General features: G+C 46.7%; 1 protein-coding gene across 1 annotated transcript in view; it reads right to left on the reverse strand.

The window, feature by feature from the left end:
* The window catches only part of Ehd4 (EH domain containing 4), a 73,014-nt gene that overhangs the window by 39,078 nt on the left and 10,635 nt on the right, over positions 1 to 23,301 (reverse strand). Inside the window, exons 2-3 of the mRNA XM_020174224.2 lie at positions 16,810 to 16,986; positions 7,488 to 7,585 (exon numbers count right to left, since the gene is read on the reverse strand). Of these exons, the coding sequence (XP_020029813.1) occupies positions 7,488 to 7,585; positions 16,810 to 16,986 (275 nt within the window). The remainder of the gene's footprint in view (positions 1 to 7,487; positions 7,586 to 16,809; positions 16,987 to 23,301) is intronic.

A 23,301-nucleotide genomic window follows, 5' to 3' on the forward strand; every position in this document is an offset into this window, starting at 1 on the left:
TTTTTTTTTTCAGTGCTGGAGACCTTGCACATGCTAGGCAAGCATTCTATCACTGAGTTACATTGCCAGCTCTTGATTTCAAAATTTAAACGCTAACCCTTAATAAAAATGATCAAGATATGTAGAAAAAAGGTAGAAACAGTCATCCAAAAACAGCACATTCAGCTTCTGAATAGAAAACTCTATATTTCAAGTAACTTGACAAGAATTTCTCACATTCTCTGAGACAGAAGATATTTTTAGGGAAACAGACCAATATAAACAGAAGATAAAACTCAGCCTTTGAAAACTGTCAACAGTAACACAATGATGCTGAAGACAGTAACAGCTAACCATGGAGCACTTACTGTGTACTGGGCACTATCTCCCTCCCCCTTTCTCTCCCTCCCTCCCTCTCTCTCTCTCTTCTTTCCTCTCTTCCTCCCTTCTTTCCCTCTTTTTCAAGACAGAGTTCTGCTATGCAGCCCAGCTGGCCTTGAACTAGAGATCCTCCTGCCTCAACCTCCCAAATACTAAGGTCACAGGCGTGTAGCACCTTGCCTGGCTCAACTCTCCACTCTCTACGTATTAACCTATTCCCAGCAATCCTACGTGATAAGTATTGTCATTGTCCCCATTTTACAAAGAGATTAACAACACTCCCAAGGCTACATGGTTGGTGAATTTGAACTTAAACCCAGGTCGTCTGATTCCATTCTGTGTTCTCTCTGCTTTGTTATGTGGCACAGCCTTCAGGGACTTCAATGTCTTGATTGGGCCAAGGAAAGTAATTTGTTTGATTCTGGGTTTATACTGATGAGTGCAGGTTATAGAAACAATCTCAGAAAAACATGAATATGAAGGGATTTAAATCTATGTTTGAATATCTAATACTTGAACATTTATTTTAAATATCCTTTAAATATTAGGTGGGAAATATCTGACATAGTCAGTCAAAACATGCAAAACCTTGACCTGCCCCCACTTTGCAAGGCTGGTTCCTGCTGAATGCTTAGGTCTTGGTTTAAGGTGATGTCTATGGGCCTCCTCCATGTTCCTAGGTGCGGCCAGCCCACCTTGCTACACTGTCCAAGGGTATGGAGTCAGGGACCATGTCTGGTGAGCTTAGATGACTGCAGTATATAGTGCTGTTGGACAGCTGGGATGGACCTGGGCCATATCTGTAGATGTAAATGTTAGTGACCAGAGTGAGGACAGACATAGCCCTGCCTCACCATGCCCCCTTCTAACTTAACTACTATTTCCTACTCTTACTGATGACACTGTCCAAGTCAGTTCTGACTTCCTTGTTCCTAAGGCTACTCTGCAGGCATTAGCAGGCTTCTCTTTGGACCTGTTCATGAAATCAGCCGTGGGCTGTGCTGTGCCCCTCAGCCCTGACCTGGGGTCAGCTGGCCCCTTACAGCTCTCCCTCCATCTTTGCTAACATTATGCTTGAGGCTTCTAGCTCTTTCAGGAGAAAAAGACTCATCCTTCTTTGTTTCCCTCAGGTTCTTCTTGTTACCAAAGCCTGAGAGGGGAAGTTATTCTTATCTGGACATCTCTAAATGTTCTCTCTCCTTTCCTGGGCAGCCATCAAATTCCGGTCTTTTGTCTTTAAAGTTCAAAAAAACTTGTCAAGTAGATGTGTCTGTACTTCCCTGATCATGGCCTGTTTTCACCTTTCCTATTTTCCCCACAGCCTTATTAATCACAACTTGGATTTCTACGCCCTTTCCCAGTCCAGTCGATCCCTCTGTGACACTGTGTTGGAGGACCTCAGTTTCATGCAGTCAACAGCCTGTCACGTGGATCTACCAAACTTAGGTGCCAGACTTAAGGAAGTATTTACTTTTTTGAGGGGGGCAGTACTGGGGTTTGAACTCAGGACCTTGTGCTTGCTACGCAGGTGCTCTACCACTTGAACCTCACCCCCAGCTCAGACCTAAGGATGTGTGTATGTACACAGTTGTGACATGCAGCCAGAACCTCCCTGTTACATGCACTGTTATCATTTATTGCTTTTACTGGCAGGACATTTTCTGTCCTTTTATTTTTCACCATCTTGTCAGTGCTGACCGCTGAATTATAGTGAATAGGCTGGAACTAACAGAGATGAAAGGGTTCAACATCAGGGAGAGACATTCTTGAGTTTTCACTTGACAAAGACCAAGAAATTTTTTTTCCCCCTCTAGAGTTATTTACATTTTTAAGGGGGTAAAATTGTGCTATTTTTGTTGCCACAGTCAAGTCTATGGAGCACTATATAAAACCTCCCAGACTCGGGGAACCACAGGAACAATTCTAAGCAGCTAAAGCAGTGCCTCAAAACGCCATGTGCTACAGAGATGGACATGTGCACCGGCTACCACGTTGTAATTTTTCTAAGTGTTCTCCTGGTTAGATAGGGACATTATGATCAGAGCCAGAACTCAGAGGTTCGTCCCAAGTAGCTGGGGACACACTGGCATTCACACTGAGTCCAGAAATAAATCCTAGCTTCTGTTTGGATTCCACATGAAATAAACAGTATTCTAGGAAGCAAACAGTCCAGGAGCCCAAATGATAACAGGCTAGGAATGAAAACGAGGAGGTGCATGTGGATAAATCTGCTATCTCTTCTCGTCACAAAGAGTCAACAATCTGGGTGCTGTCGTCAAAGCAAGGGGAACCCAAAGGGTGAACCAACTCAGCTGTTACCTCCTCACTTCAGGAAAATAATTTTGAAAAAATCTCAGGAACTTATATATTCTTTTATTGGCAAGAAAGGAATCAAGAAAAACTTGTAGGAGCTGGGCACTGGTGGCTCACACCTGTAATCCTAGCTACTCAGGGAGCAGAGATCAGGAGGATAGCAGTTTGAAGCCAGCCTAGGCAAATAGTACCTCAAGACCCTATCTCAAAAAACCCTTCACAAAAATAGGGATGGTGGAGTGGCTCAAGGTGAAGGCCCCAAGTTAAAGACCCAGTACTGAAAGAAAAAAAAAAAAAAACCCACAAAAAAAGGACTGGTTGGAGTGGCTCACGTGGGAGAACATCTGCCTAGCAAGCATGAGACCCTGAGTTCAAACCCCACTACCAAAACCAAACCAAAAAAAAAGAAAAACTGGCAGGGCATTTCTATAGCTACTAAAAATTACTATAGACCCATCAGAAAATGTTTAATCCCTTCTAACTGTTTTTTTTGGTAGCGGTGATGGTACTGGAGTTTGAACTTAAGGCCTCATGCTTGCTAGACAAGGCTCTCTACCACTTGAGTCACTCTCTGTTCTAGATGGGAATTCAATCCTTCATGCAGCCAAGAAAGCTATAGTTCAGTAAGTAAATGCAATATCTTGTTCATAAAGATTTTCAGTCAAGTACAATTAAACTAGGGTGCATCTGAGGGAACAAGTTTCCTTGGGGAACAGTGTAAGTACAATTACTCCAAAATCAGTTACATAGCTGCTAAGAGGATGGTCCCTTCCCCAATGCTGGCAAGTTGTCCTTATTGGAGCTGGAGCTCAGAGTGCTCCACCAGGTAGCAGGAGCACATTGTGTGACTGCTGGGATCACTGTGAGACTGCTGATGGGAACACCATGGTAAGGCCTCAGAGTGGTAAAGGAATGGAAGAGTGGCTGGGCCACATTTTACACCCAACCTAACACTGCAAAGTGTGAGGTACCACACAGAAGTGTCAGCTCTTTCTTCTCATCACAGTGACTGGACTGTGAAACGCCCACTTCTCCTTGTCACCACCCTTTCCCTTTACCCAGCACAGCATAAGAAGGCCCCAGGCTTGCGATGCAACAAGAGAACTAACACAGAAGCACAGAGCTGTGGGTGAGGTGACACATGTGGCTGAACCCCAGGCTCAGAGTCCCTTTCTGCTTTCTTCACTAAGGCATCTGACTCCTTTCCTGGTACAACTCCCTGGCCACTAGGCCAACTGGTCTCCGGAGCTCTGGTCCTTGCGATGTTTGTGAGGGCTACCAGTGATACCGTGAAGCCAGCCCTCCAGTTCAGGCCCTTCCTGTCCTATGTGACCCTGGCAAAGTAGCACAATGCTAACCTCCCACCTACACTTGCCTGGTCCCAAGGTGATGGATGGCACTGGGTGTGATGGAGTCAGTGCATCATCCTGGGAGTGCTCGGCACCTCCCCCCCGCCAACCTCCCCGCCAATCTCCTGCAGCTCTGCCTCCTTCCCTGCAGCCTCCCAGGTTAGAGGGTAGGCTGGTTCCCACACAGCTTCGGCTTTCAGCTCCTGCTGGAAGCTGTCGCCCCTGAGCCTGTTCTACAAGTAAAGTACTTTGCCAACAATTTTTACTCTGTCCGCTCCTCAGGTGTTCAACCTGTTCACCTGTCTGCCTGGATTTCTTGGAGACAGGAAAGTGAGTGGGGGTTTCCTTGGTTCCATCTGCTCGAGACTGCATTTGGATTTAAATTAGGTAATAAATCCTAACTGCCTGTAGTGTAGACATACAGCACAGGCTCAGCACACAGCGGCTGTTACTGTATTATTAGTAGTACACACAAGCACACTTTAGATGTGTAAGAGGGACTTTCTTGGTGAGTAGGATAACCCATTAGCCTTGCAAAGGATTAATCCATCAAGGCCTACCAACAGCCCATGGGGAGTGTTTCTAACGCCCATGGGTGACAATTGGTGCTACTCCAGTCCTCGATGTTGACATTAACACTGGGTAAAGGGCACTGTGAACCTCTAAAGCTGCACATGGATGTTGCTCTGAGTATGTGGGAGAATGAGCACCATTTGCCATGGCTTAATCTGATGCAGCTTTAAGATGCTACATATTTCTGGGGTTTAGTGTGGAAAATGTCAGCTGAGAGACTGTGTCACCAACACCATGTGGCAATAGGTCTGAGGTCCCTGGCTACTGTCTGCAGTGCTGTCATTTGCAGCTGGTGGTCCTTCCTCCCAGTTCCTACAGCATTAGAGCAGGAGGGGCAGCGGACTGGCTTGAACCATGAGTGCTATTTCTGTGCACAGGATGTGAGTAAGTACACGCCGCAGCAGGACATGGTAAGTCAGACCAGGATGTGAGTCAGATGGGATTACGAAGTGTTGAAAGGAACCAATCTTCAGAGCATCATGTTGGACCTCACCACCATTGTGAGGAGTTCATTTGAAAGATGCTGGTAATGATTAAGTGGAGGAGAAGTGTGAGAGTACAGAGGACTAGCTTTGGCCACAGGCCGATCAGTGAAAAGAAATAAATGAGGATGAGGCCACAACCTACAGACCCTAAAACTTTGTGCTTAAAAAATATATTTATCAGGGTCTCATCTTTCTCCAGCATACTCCAGTCAGACATGTAAAAGCAGGAAAGCAGGTGCAGCTCAGAATGGTTATGGCTTATGAGCTTGGTGTATTTTTCTTTCAAAATGAAACACTTCATCTGTAATCTTTCATGAGCCAAATGGATGGTACCAAACTGGCTTAAAAAAAAAAAAAAAGCCAAGGGCTGGAAGTATGGCTCAAGTAGTAGAGAGCTTGAGGCTCTGAGTTCAATACCCAGTACCATAAAGAAAAAAAAAAATGCTGAGTTGGTGCTACATATCTATAATCCAGGTTGAGGCAGGAAGACCTCTAGTTTGTGACCAGTCTGGGTTACACAGTGAGACCCTGTTTCAAAAACCAAAAGCCTAACCAAAAAAACCCTATTAGTACTGAGTTGTAAAAATACACCAAAAAAGATAAACACCTATGACACTTTTTGAAAGAGTAAAAATTGTTAACACTGTGACATCCATAAATTTAATAAACTATGCATGTCTGTTTCACGGAGCCCAAACAGCTGTTAAAAGGAACAACATAATTTGAATATTTAAGTTCAAGTTCTGATCCAGCACAGAAGGACGTCATGTCTGTGGCAGACGTGATGGCGAAGCATGGAGTTGTTGGAAATGAGTGCTGATCACATTTCTGTGAGGAATAATAGGCTGGAAATGCATAGGAAAGTCTCTAAGGACTCAGACAAGCCTGCTAATCTGTGATGGTGAACTTCTTTACACTCTTATTCATTGTTTGAATTCTTTGCAACAAACATCTATTACTTTTGAAACTGAGAAGAAAACCAACAAAGATCTTCATAAGAGCAGTCTGAATCTCGTTGTTCTCTAATCGCAAGGTTCTGGGAGGCTACAGGTGGCTGGTGGAACTCTGAGCATCCCTGACCGAATCAGTGATGGCATGGCAGGGTGAGCCCTTGGAAGGACTCAGGTAGGCCGGCCTGAGCTCTCTGCGGCTTCACAGAGGCACAGAGCTGGCATTTCTGTAGTGCCATGAGAGAGATACTTTCTGGTCTCAGAAACCCTTTCACTACCCATTGAGCACCTTGTGTGGCCTGGGTAATATGCTCTGATTCTTGAGCTGGCCACTTGTGGCTGTGATCCCAGATGGACCACTGCTCAACCCTGGCTGGACAGTTCCTCTCAACATGGTTTTGGCTGGCTTGCTGTTCAAGGAACTGAAGAATTATTAGTGGGAGTGACAGCCTGCAAACCTTGCCTTCCAGGCCAGAGCAAGGGGAGCAGCTGGACCTGCCTTGGTGACACAGGAATGCATCCCAATACCCTCCCAGCTAGGCATTTCCTCTCTGTAAGTCAATTGTGTCCTTTGGTCTGCTCCATGGTCCTTTTCTCCAGGAGCAAGGGGAGGGAGGCAGCAGCCCATCTGTGGAAACCACAATGCCCAAGCCTGGAAGCAATTGCTGCCTCCACCTTGTCTGCCCACATCACTGTTCAAGCATCTATTCCTCATCTTCCTAGATCTCCTCTGAATACCATCCAGGCCTTTTCACCACCCACGGCTTCCCTTGGGGAACCCCTACTCATCCTTCAGAGCCTGGTTCCAATGTCATTGTTTCAGGGAGCCTCCCCCAACATTCTGAGGCCAGGAGAGGTCTCCTTACACCTGAACACATAGCTGCAGTTCCTGGTGCTTCGCCCAGCTCTCAGCTTCCATCTAGGTCTATGACAACTTGGTGGATGTCTGTCTCCCTCACTCAGACATGAGTTTCTCGAGAGTAGAGGCCACACCTGCTCTTGCTGAGTCCCCATGAACAGCACGGCATCTGCTACTAGGTAGAGAAATGCCCAGGAAAAGCCTGCTGGGGGAAGGATGCTTGCAAGGGATGCTGGGACAGAATTCATACAAGTAGGAGTGATGGTATGCATCCACGTGGTAGATAGTTACCAGGGGATATGTCCCCTTAAGTCCTGGAAACTTATCTGAACTGAGTACCAGTAGTAGATGACAGCTTAAGGTAGTTAAGGAATTGTAGAAAGAGTCCAGAAAAATTCTCTGTAGAAATGGAAGAATCTGTGCTACAATGACCCCCTGGTGGGCCCCTTCAGCTGCCCAAATGGGGTGTTCTTGGCAGTGGCTGTCCTAGAGGATGGAAAGATGGAAAGAACATGACTGGGGCAGAGATGCTCTGCTCACGTCAGAGAGGGCTTCGGAGAGGCCTTGGGGGTAGGGGTGGGGAGGGAGGGGCACCGACCTCGGCTGATGCGCTGTTTCTCCCCAGACAGGATGCCGGGGCTGTCGATGATGCTGATGCTCTTCAGGACCTGGTTGGGCAGCTGGGAGCACATGAACCTGGAAGAGATGGACCAAAGGTGAGGTCAGAAACTGGGCTCTGCAGAGGCTTCTAACTATGGGGCACCTGATCTCTCTGACGCCTGTACAGTGGAGGTATGGAGAGCCACTGGCGCCTGTAACGTTGCCTGTAGAGCAGAGGCTTGGAGGAGATGGACAGCAACTCCACTGGTGCTATAGAATAGATGCCCGTCCATGGACAGGCATGGGACGAGGGCTGTCACGTATTGCTACCTGCCACCTGACCCCTTACTGTTACTTTGGATTTTAGCTAGTATTAATGGAACACTTGGGTATTGTACAAACATAAGTTCAGGTTAGCCTGACTCCGGAGCTAGGAGCCTCCCCTGACCTCCCTGCTGCTCCTTGCCCAAGCAGCCTGAGTTTCTGCTGCAGGGAGTCCCATGCTCCTTTATGGTACAGCACCACACAGGGCCGGAGTCCCCTGAGCCCCTGTCCTGTCCTTTCCACTCCCTGGCACAAGAACTGGGGTCCTGGGCCTGATGTTCGAGGACTCCTCATCTAGCTGGGTTCAGGTTCCACTCAGCCTTTGCCAGTGGTGCTGTGTGCACCTTGTTTCCTCGTGTGTAAATGGAGATATCTAGACATCAGACTGGACTTTCAGAGCGTTCCCACTGTGAATTATAAGCAACGGCAGGAAGCACTGTTACTTCCAGCCAGGCTCTCTGCCTGTGTGTGTTTTAAGGAGGAAACAGAGTGGCTCTCCTCTTCCTGTTTTATAAGTGCTACCCTCTGTATCTGTGTAGGCAGAAGGCTCAACAACCTCAGGAACAGTCAATCCTTCCATTCAGTGGAAGTGGGGGGATTACTCAGACAGGAAGTATGCTGGGAACTTGGTTCAGGGGGGCCTCCCAGCCTCCACCATGTCTCTGTGGGCAGGGGAGGTGCCATTACTGACATCTCAAGCTAAACTGTCCTTGAAGGGGCTCAGGATAAGCTTTTCCCACACTCTTTCCTGTATTCTCAAGTCAGCTCAGAAGATGGAGGAAAAGATAACACAGTCCTTTGGCAGGAGGAAAAGCTGCAGCACAGAGCAGTGATGGCATCTCAAGGTCATGAGATAATGCACGGTTGGCTGGAGACTACCACCTAACATATCTGACGTCGGGTGGGCAGAACTCAACCCATAAGATTAAAATCCACAGAATGTTAAAAAGAAAGGTTCAGGCCGGGCCCAGTGGCTCATGCCTGTAATTCCGGGTGCTTGAGAGTTGGGGATCAGGAGGATCATGGTTCAAGACAAGGCTGTGCAAAAAGTTATCGAGATCCCCACTGCCACAAAAGCCAGGAGTGGTGGTGTGTGCCTGCGGTCGCTACGTGGGAGGTGTAAGCAGGAGGATCACTGGAGTCCAGATCAGGCAAAAAGGTAGCAAGACCCCATCTCAACCAATAAGGTGGACATGGTGGTATGTGCCTGTCATCCCAGTTGCAAGGAAAATGTAAATACGTCGATCTCAGTCCAGGCTGGCTCAAGCAAAAATGAGAGACACTATCTGAAAAATCACAAAAGCAAAAGGGCTGGGAGCATGGCTCAAGTGGTAGAGCACCTGCCTACTGAGTACAAGGCCCTGAGTTCAAACCCCAGTACTGTAAGGGAGAAAAAAGTCAAGTGAATTTAAGAGAAGTCCCTGATTTCTGCTTTTCTCCTGCACCTAACCCTACTACCCAATAGCAGGAGACTAGACTTATGAGCAGGGCACACACGTGTCACCAAGCACTGTTCACAAGTTCCCAGAGAGGAAAACCCCGTTACCCAGTTCTCTAGAACTGGAGAGGAGCAGAGTTCTCAGCACATCTGGGGTGGACTCCGCTTCTTTCAGCCTATCCTTTCTGATGGCCCACGACATCTGGCGATGTTGAGCACGTTACACCTACATGGAACTATTTCACGTAAACCAACGCCATGGCGGGGCTGACCTTCCTCTGAAACCGCAAGCTCACACTCGGTATCAATTTTTCCAAAACACAAAATCTCTAGATGCTAGTGTGAGGCTAGCAGAGGGATTCCAAGCTTACACACCATTCACTGCTGGCACATAAAGCAAGAGATTTCAACAGCCACAGGCCTCCTGATGCAACAGCAGAGGCCAAATGTGTGAGCATGAGCTGATGTCACCCCACAACGCACAGGACGGCTGCCAAAAAGGAGGAGAGCGAGTGCTCCAGGGGGCACCTGAGAGCAGCTGCTGGGGTTGTGTATGTGCAGGCCTGGATCCCACGCCACGAAAGAAAACACACAGGGTGGGGGACAGAGAGCGTGAGTGGGTGCTCGGTCCCCGGGGAGCCACAGCACATATGCAAGGTTAGAAGTGCACACACAGATGTGTTGCTCAAACTTGTCCCATGCAATCTGAAAACCCCTGGTGCTGTGTCAGCATCACGTCCTTTCTCTCTGCTGAGGAAAGGAAGGCAAGGTTACTAGTTGTGTGCACGGTTGGCATGGGTCAGGTCGTCCTACGTGTACGTTTCTGCTGAAATGTTTCCAAGCAGAGATCTGCTGTTCCGAGATGGATTTCCCGCTCTGTCCTGGAGTGACTAACACTAAGAGCATCTGTGCCTGGCCTTCTCATGTCACACGAAGTATGCAGACGTGCTGGGGAGGCCTGGGAAAACTCTTAGCTTCCACGGTGTCTCCCACCCAGACCTGACCTGATGGATTTCATTTTCTGAAGTGAAGAGGGAGCAACCAAGACCCTTCACTAGACCCCACCTCTCTGTCACCTCCACGTCTACTGAAGTCAAGGGTAGCAGAAGGGGGAGAGGGGTAAAGTGATGGCATGGGCTGTAGGGCTCAGGCAGGTTGCTAGGAGCCCTGCTGTGCAGTACTGTGAGTTCAGAGGGTTGCCTTACTTAAAATTGCCTCTAAAAGCTAAAATTCCACGTGAACAACTGCCATTTAATGGTTGTAGTAATAACAAAACACAACGAGCATTCACCAACTGCTCACCATGTGTCAGGCCCACTCTAATCACTTTCTGTGCCCATGAAATCAGTGCTACTGTGTCCTGAAAGGCCTACTGGCTGTGCACTGCCATCTTACAGAGGAGGAGACGGGGCCCTGGAGGGGCCCACTGGAACCACTGTCACGTCCCTGTACAAAAGACTGCTGTGCCACAGCCCCGGCGTGCTCCTCAAGGGGCTTCCTGTGCGGCTTGCTCTAGTGGGGTGGAGGGTCGGGGCAGTGAACAGGAGGCAGGAAGCAGGAGACCTGAGCGATTTCCTTCATATGATCTGTAAGCCACTCAGTTCAAGTAAACCTAAACTTACAATGGGGAGGGTATAGACCATTTCAAAGCACCTCCTTTAACCCTCTTACACTGCTGGTGGGAATGCAAACTAGTACAACCACGCTGGAAAAAAATTTGGAGGCTACTGAAAAAGCTAAACATTGATCTACCATAGGATCCAGCAATACCACTCTTGGGGATATACCCAAAAGACTGTGACACAGGTTACTCCAGAGGCACCTGCACACCCATGTTTATTGCGGCACTATTCACAATAGCCAAGTTATGGAAACAGCCAAGATGCCCCAGCACTGACGAATGGATCAAGAAAATGTGGTGTTTATACACAATGGAATTTTATGCAGCCATGAAGAAGAACGAAATGTTATCATTCACTGGTAAATGGATGGGATTGGAGAACATCATTCTGAGTGAGGTTAGCCTGGCCCAAAAGACCAAAAGTCGAATGTTCTCCCTCATATGTGGACATTAGATCAAGGGCAAACACAAGGGGATTGGACTTTGATCACATGATAAAGCGAGTGCACACAAGGGAGGGGTGAGGATAGGTAAGACACCTGAAAAACTAGATAGCATTTGTTGCCCTCAATGCAGAGAAACTAAAGCAGATACTTTAAAGCAACTGAGGCCAATAGGAGAAGGGGACCAGGAACTAGAGAAAAGGTTAGTTCAAGAAGAATTAACCTAGAAGGTAACACACATGCACAGGAAATCAATGCGAGTCAACTCCCTGTATAGCTATCCTTATCTCAACTAGCAAAAACCCTTGTTCCTTCCTATTATTGCTTATACTCTCTCTTCAACAAAATTAGAGATAAGGGCAAAATAGTTTCTGCCAGGTAGCAAGGGGGTGGGGGGGAGAGGGAGGGGGCGGGGGTAAGGGACGGGGTGGGGGAAGAGGGGAGAAATGACCCAAACATTGTATGCACATATGAATAATAAAAAAAAAGCACCTCCTTTGACCTCACCCACTTTATAATGAGCATAAACCAGAGAGGCTACATGACATCCTAAATAGGGAAGTAAATAAGACACGATCTACGAGAAGACTTGGACAACTACACTGTTAATGACTTTGACACGATCCTGCCACAAATGGCAAATTGAACTTTCCAATGTCCAGGAAGCAGTGAGGTTTTCTGGAATGCCAGGACCAGAAACGTCCAGGCAGCCGTGAATCAGGAACAATGGTTTTATGACCTGGGAGCCACCTCAAGTCCTGGGGTGAAAGATTAATGAGAAAAGTTTTAGCAAGTTTATTATGTATAAGTGCACACCCCACCTCCACAAAAGTCCAATTATTGCCTCAGATTTAAATGAAACAATTCTGCTGGCGAATCAAGAAAGGTTCTGGGCCAAAGCCTGTTTTCTATCATTTCCGCAGTTAAATTAGCTGGGGAGGGAGTACAGCATGAGTCTATACTGATGCTATGCACTTACAGCAAGTCATTAAAGAAAATTCCTAGTTGGGCATGGTGGCTCACACTTGTAATCCCAGCTTCTCAGAAGGTGGAGATAGGGAGGGTCACAGTTCAAGGCAAAAAGTTCACAAGACCCCCATCTTAACCAATTAAAAAAATAGCTGGGTGTGGTGGCATATACCTATCATCCCAGCTATTCGGGAAGTATAGGGGAGGGTTTCGGTTCAGCCTCAGACTATGATCCTCCTACCTACGCCTCCCATGCAGCTGGGATTATAGATGTGAGCCACTGCACTCAGCCTACAATTGGTTTTTTTTCCTAGGTCATAAATTTTGACATAGTTCCCAGAAAAGTATGCCATGTAAAAATAGGTTCCCACCTCTGGAGTTGACTCTGCTGGTGCTCCCAGAAGGCTTCTATGATCACGTGAGCACTCTAAACTAAATGACTTTTTTTTTTTTTTTGCAGTACTGGGGCTTGAACTCAGGGTCTACACCTTAAGCCACTCCACCAGCCCTTTTTAGTGAAGGGTTTTTTCAAGATAGGGTCTAACTATTTGCCCAGGCTGGCTTCCAACCAATATCCTCCTGATCTATGCCTCCTGAGTAGCTGGATTACAGGTGTGAGCCACTGGCTCCCAGCTACTAAACGACTCTCTTAAGCACTGTGTGCAGCAGCTGCCCTGTCATGTGGACACCACATGACACTAGGAATTTCCCTGAGACACATCCCTCATATGTGAGCCTTACACAAGCACATGGCTGCCAGGGTGGCTAGAAGGACAGACACAACACTCTGACTTGCTAAGCAGGGCCCAGGGTGGTAGGCAGGAGGGAAGGGAAAAGCAGGACTCTAGTCCTGTGTGTCTGCGTTTTCCTGCTGGCTTCTTCTTCAGCAAGTAAATTCTTTGTGTCTGGCGTTCTTGCCTGTAAGTTAGCCATGGTGTTGTCTGTTTTTTTTTTTTTGGTGGTACTGGGGTTTTGAATTCAGGGCCTCATGCTTGCTAGACAGGTGCTCTACCACTTGGCCATTCCACCAGCCCCATGGTGTTGTCTATTAATCCCACAAGCAGAGTGCGGATAGAGTACGTGGACTACACCTTGAGGCACAATCAGTATCCTCTCCATCACCTTTGTTGGAGGGCTATCCTAGGGATAGCTTTAAGGTTAAATGGGGGCCGTAAGCAAGGACTTAGTCCAAGTGCCATGTCATTCAGCAACTCATCACTGGGATCCCTACCAGGACTCTGAGGCCAGGTGGCCTCGGTTCTGATCCCAGCACAGCTACTGAAGCTGAATGACCCAGAGGAAGATATAGTAACCTGTGCATCACGTCCTCCTCTCTATTTTGGGAATATTTGTAGCAGCCATGTCACTGGAGTTTTATGAGGATTTAAAGGCTTTACTTTCTGTGTTTAATATACAAGTAAAGTTTGGAACAGTACCTGACATAGGATACATTCCATAGCAATATTTGCTATTATTTTTCTAAGTATTATTGTGAATTAAAAATACTTAATTATAAAATGCATAGCGTATTTTCAGCAAATTTTAAATTCTGAGATTATGAAATTTGCCATTGAAAACCTCTCCTGAATTTTTCTCTTTGTACTCATCTGCTGCGAGTTTGAGATCTGAAAAACAAATTGTTTCTATTAGTCAAACAAAGCCAATATCCATTTTCCTGCTTTTCCTCTGTGAATAGAGACTTTATTAAATGAGAATCTGAAAAAAGTGGCAGCTCTTTCCTTTTTTAAGCGTTTATTAGGCAAAAAGAGCACAAGACAAAGGGCAGTGATGATGAAATCCTAAGATTCTAGAACCTTCCAGGGGCATGGATCCTGGGCCTTTGGCTGTCTGGAGCATCTAGAACCTGGTAGGACCAGGGCTTGGAAGTCTGGTGATTGCCTGCCCTTTGTTCAGGCTCCCAGGGAGGCTGTGAGGGGAGCTTCTGTCCCCTTTCCCTCAGCTTTGGTCCATTCTGTCCTGAGACACTCAGAAATTGACCTCTGGGTTCTCCACTATGGGCTCAATCTCTGCTTCTCCCACAAGGAAAAATTGCCTACCATGGCAGCTCTGGAGTTAGGAGCAATATTCTCCTGGAGAACAGAATCGTGCAGGGGAAGCCATCTGGACAGTGTATGGCCAGTCACTGTTGGCGACAAGATGGAACCTCCCCGTGCCTCCATCTATGTCATCCGCATACTCCTGCTACCCCACTGCCAGGTTCCCTTGCTGTCTCTTGGATGCTCTCTGATTTGCAAGAGGAGCCTAAGGAAGCCCTTAAAGGAGAGCCTGGGTCCCCAGGAAGTGCGGCTGTTCCCAGGAGGCGCCTGGGAGGCTGCTGGGGCTGCTGGTGCCACATGAGCGGTGCCCCTGGAGTTGCGCAATGAGGAATCTGCCTCTGGCCTGGCGGCAGGAGAACCATTCTTATTTTAGAATGGCTAAACATCTAGAAAGCAGAAGTGCAGCTTGAGTCTCCTGTGCACCTCAGCTCCAACTCTACTTCCTTTCCTTGAAAGGACTCCAGTTCTGCACCCCCTCCAGCTGCTCCCCAGTCTGGAAAGCTAGATTCACAATGGAGGGAAGTGGAGAGTGGGTGGGAGGGACAGGAGGAAAGGTTTTAGAGGGGAAAAGATGGACATGTTAACAGTGCTAATTCTTTCAACCCATGAACACCACTTTCTGGATAAGACTCCAAAAGCGTAACAAAAGCAAAAATTGACGAATGGAATTAGGTCACACGAAAAAGTTTCTACACAGCAAAGAGAACAATCAATAGAGTAAAAAGATAGCCCACAGAAAAGGAGAAAATATTTGCTAACTATTCATCTGACTGGGGGTTAATGTCCAACATACATAAAGAACTTAAAACAAACAAACCCACAAGCCAGTAATCCCATAGAAAACAGGCAAATGATATGAATGACCACCTCTCAAAAGGAGAAATACAAACGGCCAATAAATACATGAAAAAATACTCAGTATCAAGGACATGAAAATCAAAATTAAAATGAGATTCCACCCATCCCTGTTAGAATAGTCACTATTTTTTCTTAAATGCTGGTGAGGATGTGGAGGAAAACTTTTATGTTGTTGGTGGGAATGTAGATTAGTACAGCCACTGTGGAAAAGTATGGGAGTTCCTCACAAAAAAGAGCTACTGTATGATCCAGGTTTCCCACTCCTGGGTAATCCAAAGGAAATGAAAGCAGCATGAAAAAGAGACACCATATGCCCATGTTTACCACCCTACTATTCGTGACAATAAGCACAGGGAATCGGCCCAGGTGCCCATCAACAGATAAAGTGATAAAGAAAATAAGGTATATGTACACAGTGGAGTATTAGTCAGCCATAAAGAGTGAAATCCTGTCAATTGCAGCAAAATGGAACTGGAGGACATTATGTTAAGTGAAATAAGCCAGACACAGAAAGACAAATATTACATGTTCTCTCTCATATGTAGAAACTTAACAACCAAAGAAACTTAAAAAAAAAAAAAAACAGGTGGGGGAAAGGAAAAAAGGAAGGAAGGAAGGAAGGAAGAGATGGAAGGAGGGAGGGAGGGAGGGAGGAAGGGAGGGAGGGAGGGAGGAAGGGAAGAAGGAAGGAAGGAAGGAAGGAAGGTAGACAGGAAGACAGGCCAGGAGTAGCACAGAGGAGGACAGAGGTCAGAATGGCAGACCCACTCAGTCTTAAGGGCCTATCTGCTTCAGAACAGGCCAGCTGTTCTCCTTCCTCCATCAGCCCCCACCCTGTTTACTGGGAGCTGTGCTGAAGGGTGATGGGTGCCACAAATGAAGCACACCTCCGGTCAGACAGAACCAATCCCACACCTGCATCTATACACTAAGGACCTCGTGACGTGGCTCATGTTGTGTGTGTCCCGTTTCCCCTGCCTGCTCTGAGGACTAGGATGCCACTCAGAGCATGGAGTGAGAAGCCAGGGAGGTGAGGTGGCCAGTTCCCATCAAGAGGTTCAATGTTGGTGTCAGCAGGTGTCCTGTGGACTCCGCTCCCTGACTGAAGCAGGCCTCGGCACACCGAGGGTGACCTCTGGATGCCTCTTAACATTGCTAGCAACAGGGAACTCACCTGGCCGCCTGGTGCATTTCTGCCCAGCTCAAATTATTAAAAATGTGTTCCTCAGCTGGGTGTGATATGAACTCCTGCAGTCCCAGCCCTTGAGAGGTAGAGGCAGGAGGATCACAACTTTAAGACCAGCCTGGGCCACATATCAAGACCACGACTTAAAAAAATCAAACTAAAAGGGGTATTGGTTCCTTACACTGACAGCCTTAAAATGTCCAGTCTTGGGCCTCAACTCTGCCCAGTGAAGCCACCTAGAACAGGTATAAATGATAATGTCATCTGACAGCCTTTCAAATATTTGATATGATTGTGTATCTTCTAGGACTTCTTTCTTCTAGAACGACATGCTGGTCTGTTTGGTACCTTTACACGTAGTTGGTAATAATTCAAAGAAAAGGTTTAAATGACCTGACCCAAGAGGGAGTTTGCAGGTCCTTACCGATTCAGGAAAGCATTTCCAAAGCGACTAAGCTTTCGAAAAGGCTTTTTGGGGTCCACGACGAGAGCGTTCCCAGGGGTGCTACCCTCAGTCTCCCCATACATCACAGCGATGAAGGAATCAGTGGTGGGCTCCGGCCCAATCCTCATGCCTGGGAAATCTTGCTCCAGTAGGTATCTGGGAAAGAGAAAGATAAGAAAAGAACACTTAGTGCTATCACAGGCAAGGGGCCAGAAATCTGCCTGGGGCTCCCCAATCTGTGCACTGAGAAATGTAACCCCCAATATAAGGATAAAAGTCAGTATCTTACTCTTTGACTAATAAAGTTTATTCAAAGCTTGAAATCCACAGTCCTGTTTCCCCCTGGGTAAGGAGCCTGGTGAAAGGTCAGACTCCTTGCAGACTTAACTGGACTTTCTGGAAGGACCTCTGCTTAGCTCAGCAATTCTCTTTTTCTTGTGTGTGTGTGTGTGTGTGTGTGTGTGTGTGTGTGTGTGTGTGTGGCAGCATTGGGGTTTGAACTCAGGGCTTCATGCTTGCTAAGTAGGCACTCTACCAGTTGAGCCACTCTGCCAGCAGCCCAGCAATTCTCATTCAAGGGTCCACTGATGTGACAGAGACCACTTAAAAAGAAGCGTACCCTGCCACTCCTGAACATGCTGGACCACTGCTCAGGCCACTTCCCTCAGGGAAGCTTTCTGATCTGTGTGTGGGACACCTGTGTGGTCCCCAGGCCCTTTGGTCCTGTGGCCATCAAGGAGCTGCCCATAGTGCTGCAGGTACCCTGTGGGCCTGCAAGGTGACTTGAAGTGACTGAGCAGAGCTCTATTGTGACCCCACCAGGGGCTGACCCCTCCCCTAGGACAGATCCATGGGAGAAACCCATGTGACTTTTTACAGCTCCCACTCCTACAGCCAACAATCTATTTGGTGCTAAGTTTTTGTTTTTTTCCTAAAAGTCCTGCCTGGTCAAATGTCACCTGGGCCTATTTCCAGGGATAGAGGGAAAGACTGCTGAACATCAGTGTCAATCACAGTCTTGCCATCATCATGAGAAGAGGTGAAGCTACCCTTGAACCTCAGGCTTTCACTGTATTTGGAAATGGATGGTAATCTTAGCAGGTTATATTCCAAACTATCAATTGATACCATTGCTAGCTTTAACATCACTCAAAGTTTCTACATTTCTGTGAATAGAGGCATCATTTAGACATTCCCCTAAATTAATAGCAGTTGTGAAAAAAACCTGGTAATACTACCTGGCATTACTGAGAAGGTGCAAAGCCTTCTACATGCACTGTGGTTTCATTTAGTCTCTGCAATACTTCAGATGGGTGATAACATGGTCATCATTTTACAGGTGGGAAAACTGGCACCAGAGAGGCCAAGTAACTTGCCCAAGGCCACACAGTAAGTGAATGGAAAGAGAACACAGTCAGTTAGAATCCCAAATTTGTAATGTTTCCAGATATATTTAAATTTGGCTTTGAGCCAGTGGCTTGCTCAGAGATGAGCAGCTTCACAGACAGTGTGCCTCTGGGCCTATGGGTCTCCCATTTTCTCTAATGTAAGGGGAAAGGACCTCCAAACTGTCCTCCCCCATGGTCCTCTGGTCTCTGCAATGACAAAGGCCAGCTGTCTGCATCTCTCTAGAGAAAAGGTGGGGTGAAGAAGTGCCACTGTTTCAAAATATGTTCATGTTTAATTTTTAAAAATTAAAAAGTTTTACAAAACTTTCCAATCCAAACCTCAGGGCACCTAATAGCCTAGTAAATGTCCTCAGGAGCAGAAATACATTTGTCATCACTGTTTATGTCCTTCCATGGAAATTGCAGCAACACTGTAAGTGCTAGGGTCCCAAGTCTGAAGCCACTAGGCAGCAAGGCTAGACTTCAAAGACCGGCTACATGGCTCTTTTTTTTTTGTAGTACTGAGGTTTTAACTCAGGGCCTTCATCTTTTTGGGATGTGTTTTCTTTAGAGGTAGAGTCTCACAAATTATTTGCCGGGGCTGGCTTTGAACTGAGATCTCTCTGAGTAGACAGGACTACAGGCATGAGCCATTGGTGCCTGGCAAGGCTCTTGAAGTCAGGTCTGATTTTAGTGCCCTGAGTCCTAGATATGGGTAGGCTGGGAGGCCCGAGGGACACCGGGGTGGAGCTTGGAACAATAAGCCCAGCTCCCTAGGGACATAGAATTCCCAACTCACAAAAGGGAGTTGCTTTAAAACTTGGTAGGTGTTTCCCAGAGGATCAGTGTTAACAGCAGTGGGTGTCTAACTGGGACAGCCTACAGATATATGTGCCATATGTATTGAGAGCTGCACCAACAGCTTTTGTGGGAAGATCTCAGGATTGAGTTCCATGTTGGGTGGCTCGTTAGGATGTAGCCCCTTTTCTGCTCCTTTGCCAGGCTTGGGTAGGAGGACCCTCCAGGCTGCAGGCCGGGGGGAGGTAAGAATAAGCCTGGGGTGAAACTGGAGGGACCGTGGGATGTTACAGTTAGGCAGTCCCCAGATGGACGACTCATGTATAAGAGATGTTTAAGTCAGACGATCACTGCCAAGAAGTGCTGAATTACTTTCTGATGCTTCATTTACATAAAAGCACAGAAAATCCCATTAACGTTGGGTTAACAGAGATTTCAAGAAAATTTCAGCCAGATGTATTGGCTCAAGTCTGTAATCCCAGCTACTTGGGGGCCAGAGATCAGTGGGCTCACAGAGGTCAGCCTGAGGCAAAGACACGAGACTCTACCTGAAAAATAACTAAAGCAAAAATAGGCTAGGGTGTGCCTCAGGTGACAGAGCACCTGCCTAGTAAGTTTGATGTCCTGAGTTCAAACCCCAGTGCTGCCAAAACCCTCCCACAAAACAAAACAACACAAAAACTCTTTGATAATGAAACTGTTGAACGAACAGGTGTTTCCTACTTTTAAGTTTATACTATAATAGAAGCCATATTTCCTAAGTGGCACCCCTGCCAACAAAACTTTATTGACTGTTTATTTTTAAAGCAGACTTCACAAGATGCCTCTTAACCATAAGCTTGATAAATCATTTGATCTTTGGGTCCCAGACCAGAGGAAGAGCTAAGAACAAGGAAGAATTATTTCCCTATAAAGCTTACTACTTTGTTTGGTGATACCTTCTTCCACAGGTGATTAAAAAGTCAAAATTCAAGGTTCAATTTCATTATCAAAGTAATACCAATTAAAGATCTAGTATATTAGCAAATCTTAAAACCCCTCCTGATACTCAGTGCTGGCGAGGGTCCCATGAAACACTCCATTATCTAGCGTGGTGGGGCCACCTGGAACAACCTCACCGCCGAGGAATGTGACAGTGACCTCGTGAAGCAAGCATTTCTGATGGGGCACACTCATGCTTGTCCTCTCACAGCTACTACGTGGGTGACCTGGGGCCTGCTTTCTCTCATCTCCTGGATTGTCAGTCCTGGCATGGCATGGTCTATGCTCTCACAAGAACTAGACTCCAAAGTCTCCGAGAAATCGTCTGCCCAACTCCTTATCTTGACAGATGATGAGCGCAGGAAAGTGACTTGTCACTAGTCAAGTTCACTAGTCCCACACAGGACTTGGAGTGCTGCCCCCTCCCCTCTTCCTGGCTTTTGCTCTTACTCTAGGCTCAGTTCTGTGCATAACTTTGGGGACCCAGAATGCCCCAGCTCACTGGACTCTAAGTAGGAACTGTCACAAGAGTCAATACACACCCTGTGTCAAACTGAGAGCCCTGCTGAAATTCAGACATATGCCATGCTGCAGGGCAGGCAGGAACATGCCAATGCAGCGAAGGAATGAAGAACACCCAGGACACGAACTATCTGATGTGGAAAATGTGACATCGAAGTGAAGAGGTTCAAAAATGGCAGGGTCAGAGTGGATCCTGGGGTGTGACGTACAAGGCAGACTGGCTCCACAGCCATGCATGAGGCTTTCTCTGGACACCTCAGTTGCTTCCCAAAGCAGGAGGGTCAGGAACTCTGGGGTGTTGTCTGTGATAATGCGAGCTCAAAGGGACAAGAGGCCACTGGAAAACTACAGGACGTAATCCCCTGTGATGCAGAGCTGAGCAGCCCACTCCGCAGGCATCCTGTGCTCAGAGGCTCCACGTCCGCCCTCGGCACGGCCTCACTCCTTTCCTGTATTTTCAGAGGCTGCCAGAACTAGTGCTGATTGCTCTGGGGTCTCCGGCCAAGCCATCAACATGGATCCCAAGCAGCTGGGCAGAAGGGGGGGGGCGTGGACAAGAGAACTGATGTCTCCTTGTCCTGGTCTGATGAGGTCCCCAGGGACTCACCAAGTGGCTCCCAGGCACCCTGGCGGCTGGCACTCAGTCTGGGCTCAAGGAGCTGCTCTGGAGGACCGCATGGGGGAGGAGGGGACGGTCCAATGGAGGAGGGGAATATAATCAAAGCACATTACATGCATGTATGAAAATAGCTAACAAAAATCCCTGTGTACAAATAATATATACTAATTTTAAAAAAAGAGAAAGGGCTGGGGATCGCCCCAAGTGGTACAGTAAGCACGAGGCCCTAAGTTCAAGCCCCAGTACTGCCAGAGAAAGAGAGAGAGAGAAGCAGCTCTGATGCCAGGGTGTGTACGTGGACAGTGCCTTTTCTTTCATTGCTCAGACTGCAGAAAAATTTTAAACTTCAGAGAAAAAATATCACTTGTGACAAGGGGAATTAAAAATATCAAGACAAGGCAAGTACCATCTTCTCAAAGAATGACTTCCCCCCAATAAGAGTGATATTATTCAATCACAGGCCCCCATATTCCAGGTGTGAACTTTGTCCCTTGAGTATCTGTCACACATTCTGTCTGGGTGTTGACTGCTACACTTAAGCTTGAATAGTGGAAGAAGAATTACTCTGCTCAGTGATACCCTCCACCTGACTGGGGAGGGCTTGTTATGTACTAAAGCCTTCACGTGAGCGGTCTCATTTCACCCTAACTACCTATGAGTAGGTCCTATTCTTATCCCCATTATATAGATGAGGAAACTGAGGCTCAAACAGGTCAAGTAGCTTATTAAAAGGGAGGGTTTCTTACTAGTCCTGCGTTAAGTCCAAGATGGAGAGGCTGAGTCAGCCTCCAGTGGGAACATTTATACAGGAGCACGCTCCGTACATCACAACAGATGTACAAACCAAGAGTTTTTAATAGATATTCAGTAAGTAAGTACTATAAAAATGATACGGCACATACATTGGGGGTGGTTTTCCAGTATTACTTTAACATTCTCAAGCTGAAATCTGTAGAAATGACTTACATGAACACATAGGATTTAAGAAAGGTATTTGTGCATCCACTGGCACCTGTGCAATACAGCTGAGGGTATGATTCATTGCTATGCTTGAAGTACTTTGTAAGAGAGAATGGATCTAACTCTAGCAGTCACCTCATTTCTTTGAGTAGTGCTAAGGTCCTATTTATTTATTTGTTTGGTCTCCCGAGTAGCTGGGCATACAGGTGTGTACCAGCATGCTTGGCTGGGTTGTAGTGTACAATGCATTTCACATTCATACATTCATCTTATCTTTTCATCCGCAGTCCCTGAGGCAGGTATTTTCACCCCAACTGATAACAGAGGAGAAAACTGCTGAGGACAAGTTAGGTAGCTCACAGAAGTGCATATTAACACATCTTAAACTATTTTGCTATATTTCCATCCATTCTGCTGTGAATATATTTTTTCTCCTAAAGTTACAAAGTGTTTAGACAATTATGCATCTAGATTTTTCAACATCAGCTTTTTCTCATGCGATCAAAAGTTCTCTGAAAACAAGATTTTTAATGGCTTTATACTACTCTGAGGCAAGCGGGTATGATCGTAGTTGGCCATTTCTTAGCAGTTAGGCATTTAAAGAGCATCCATTTCTTGGGGCTGGGAGTATAGCTCTGTGGTACAGCACATCTGCGTGTGTAAGGCTGTGGGTTCAATCCCAGCAACTAAGTAAATAAGTAATAAATAGCTTCTATTTCTTGCTATTATAAATAATGCTGAGATCAACATCCTTGAACAAAAGTCTCATCTACTTTAAAAATCTGATCTTCTTTAAGTCATGAAAATACTTAAGATCTTCATTTCCATTTCATTTCTTTTTCTTTTTTTTTCAACTTCCATTTTAAAACTCTGTGTCTTCCTTAGATGTGAAACTTAAGTTTCATTTTCCTTTGGTTAAATCATTGACAGACACATTGTCACCAGGCCTGCTTGTTCAGGTGATGTTATCTTTGAAACTGCTGCACCCACTAAGGGAATGGCCATGGACTCTTGAGCAAAAAACCTGGAATTTGTTGGGCAAAGTCTCGCTCCTTGAACATGTTTCCACCATCAGTGGAAGTCAGATGACTCAGTGCTAAGTCGTGGTTGGAGCACTTCATGCAGCCACCTGTCACCACCCTAGCTCCTCCCCCCATGCTGTTCCAGGAGACAAATCAACTTCTCATAGTCGTGTGTTTCCAG

This window comes from Castor canadensis, chromosome 2 (assembly GCF_047511655.1).
Source record: "Castor canadensis chromosome 2, mCasCan1.hap1v2, whole genome shotgun sequence".
Lineage (NCBI taxonomy): Eukaryota > Metazoa > Chordata > Mammalia > Rodentia > Castoridae > Castor > Castor canadensis.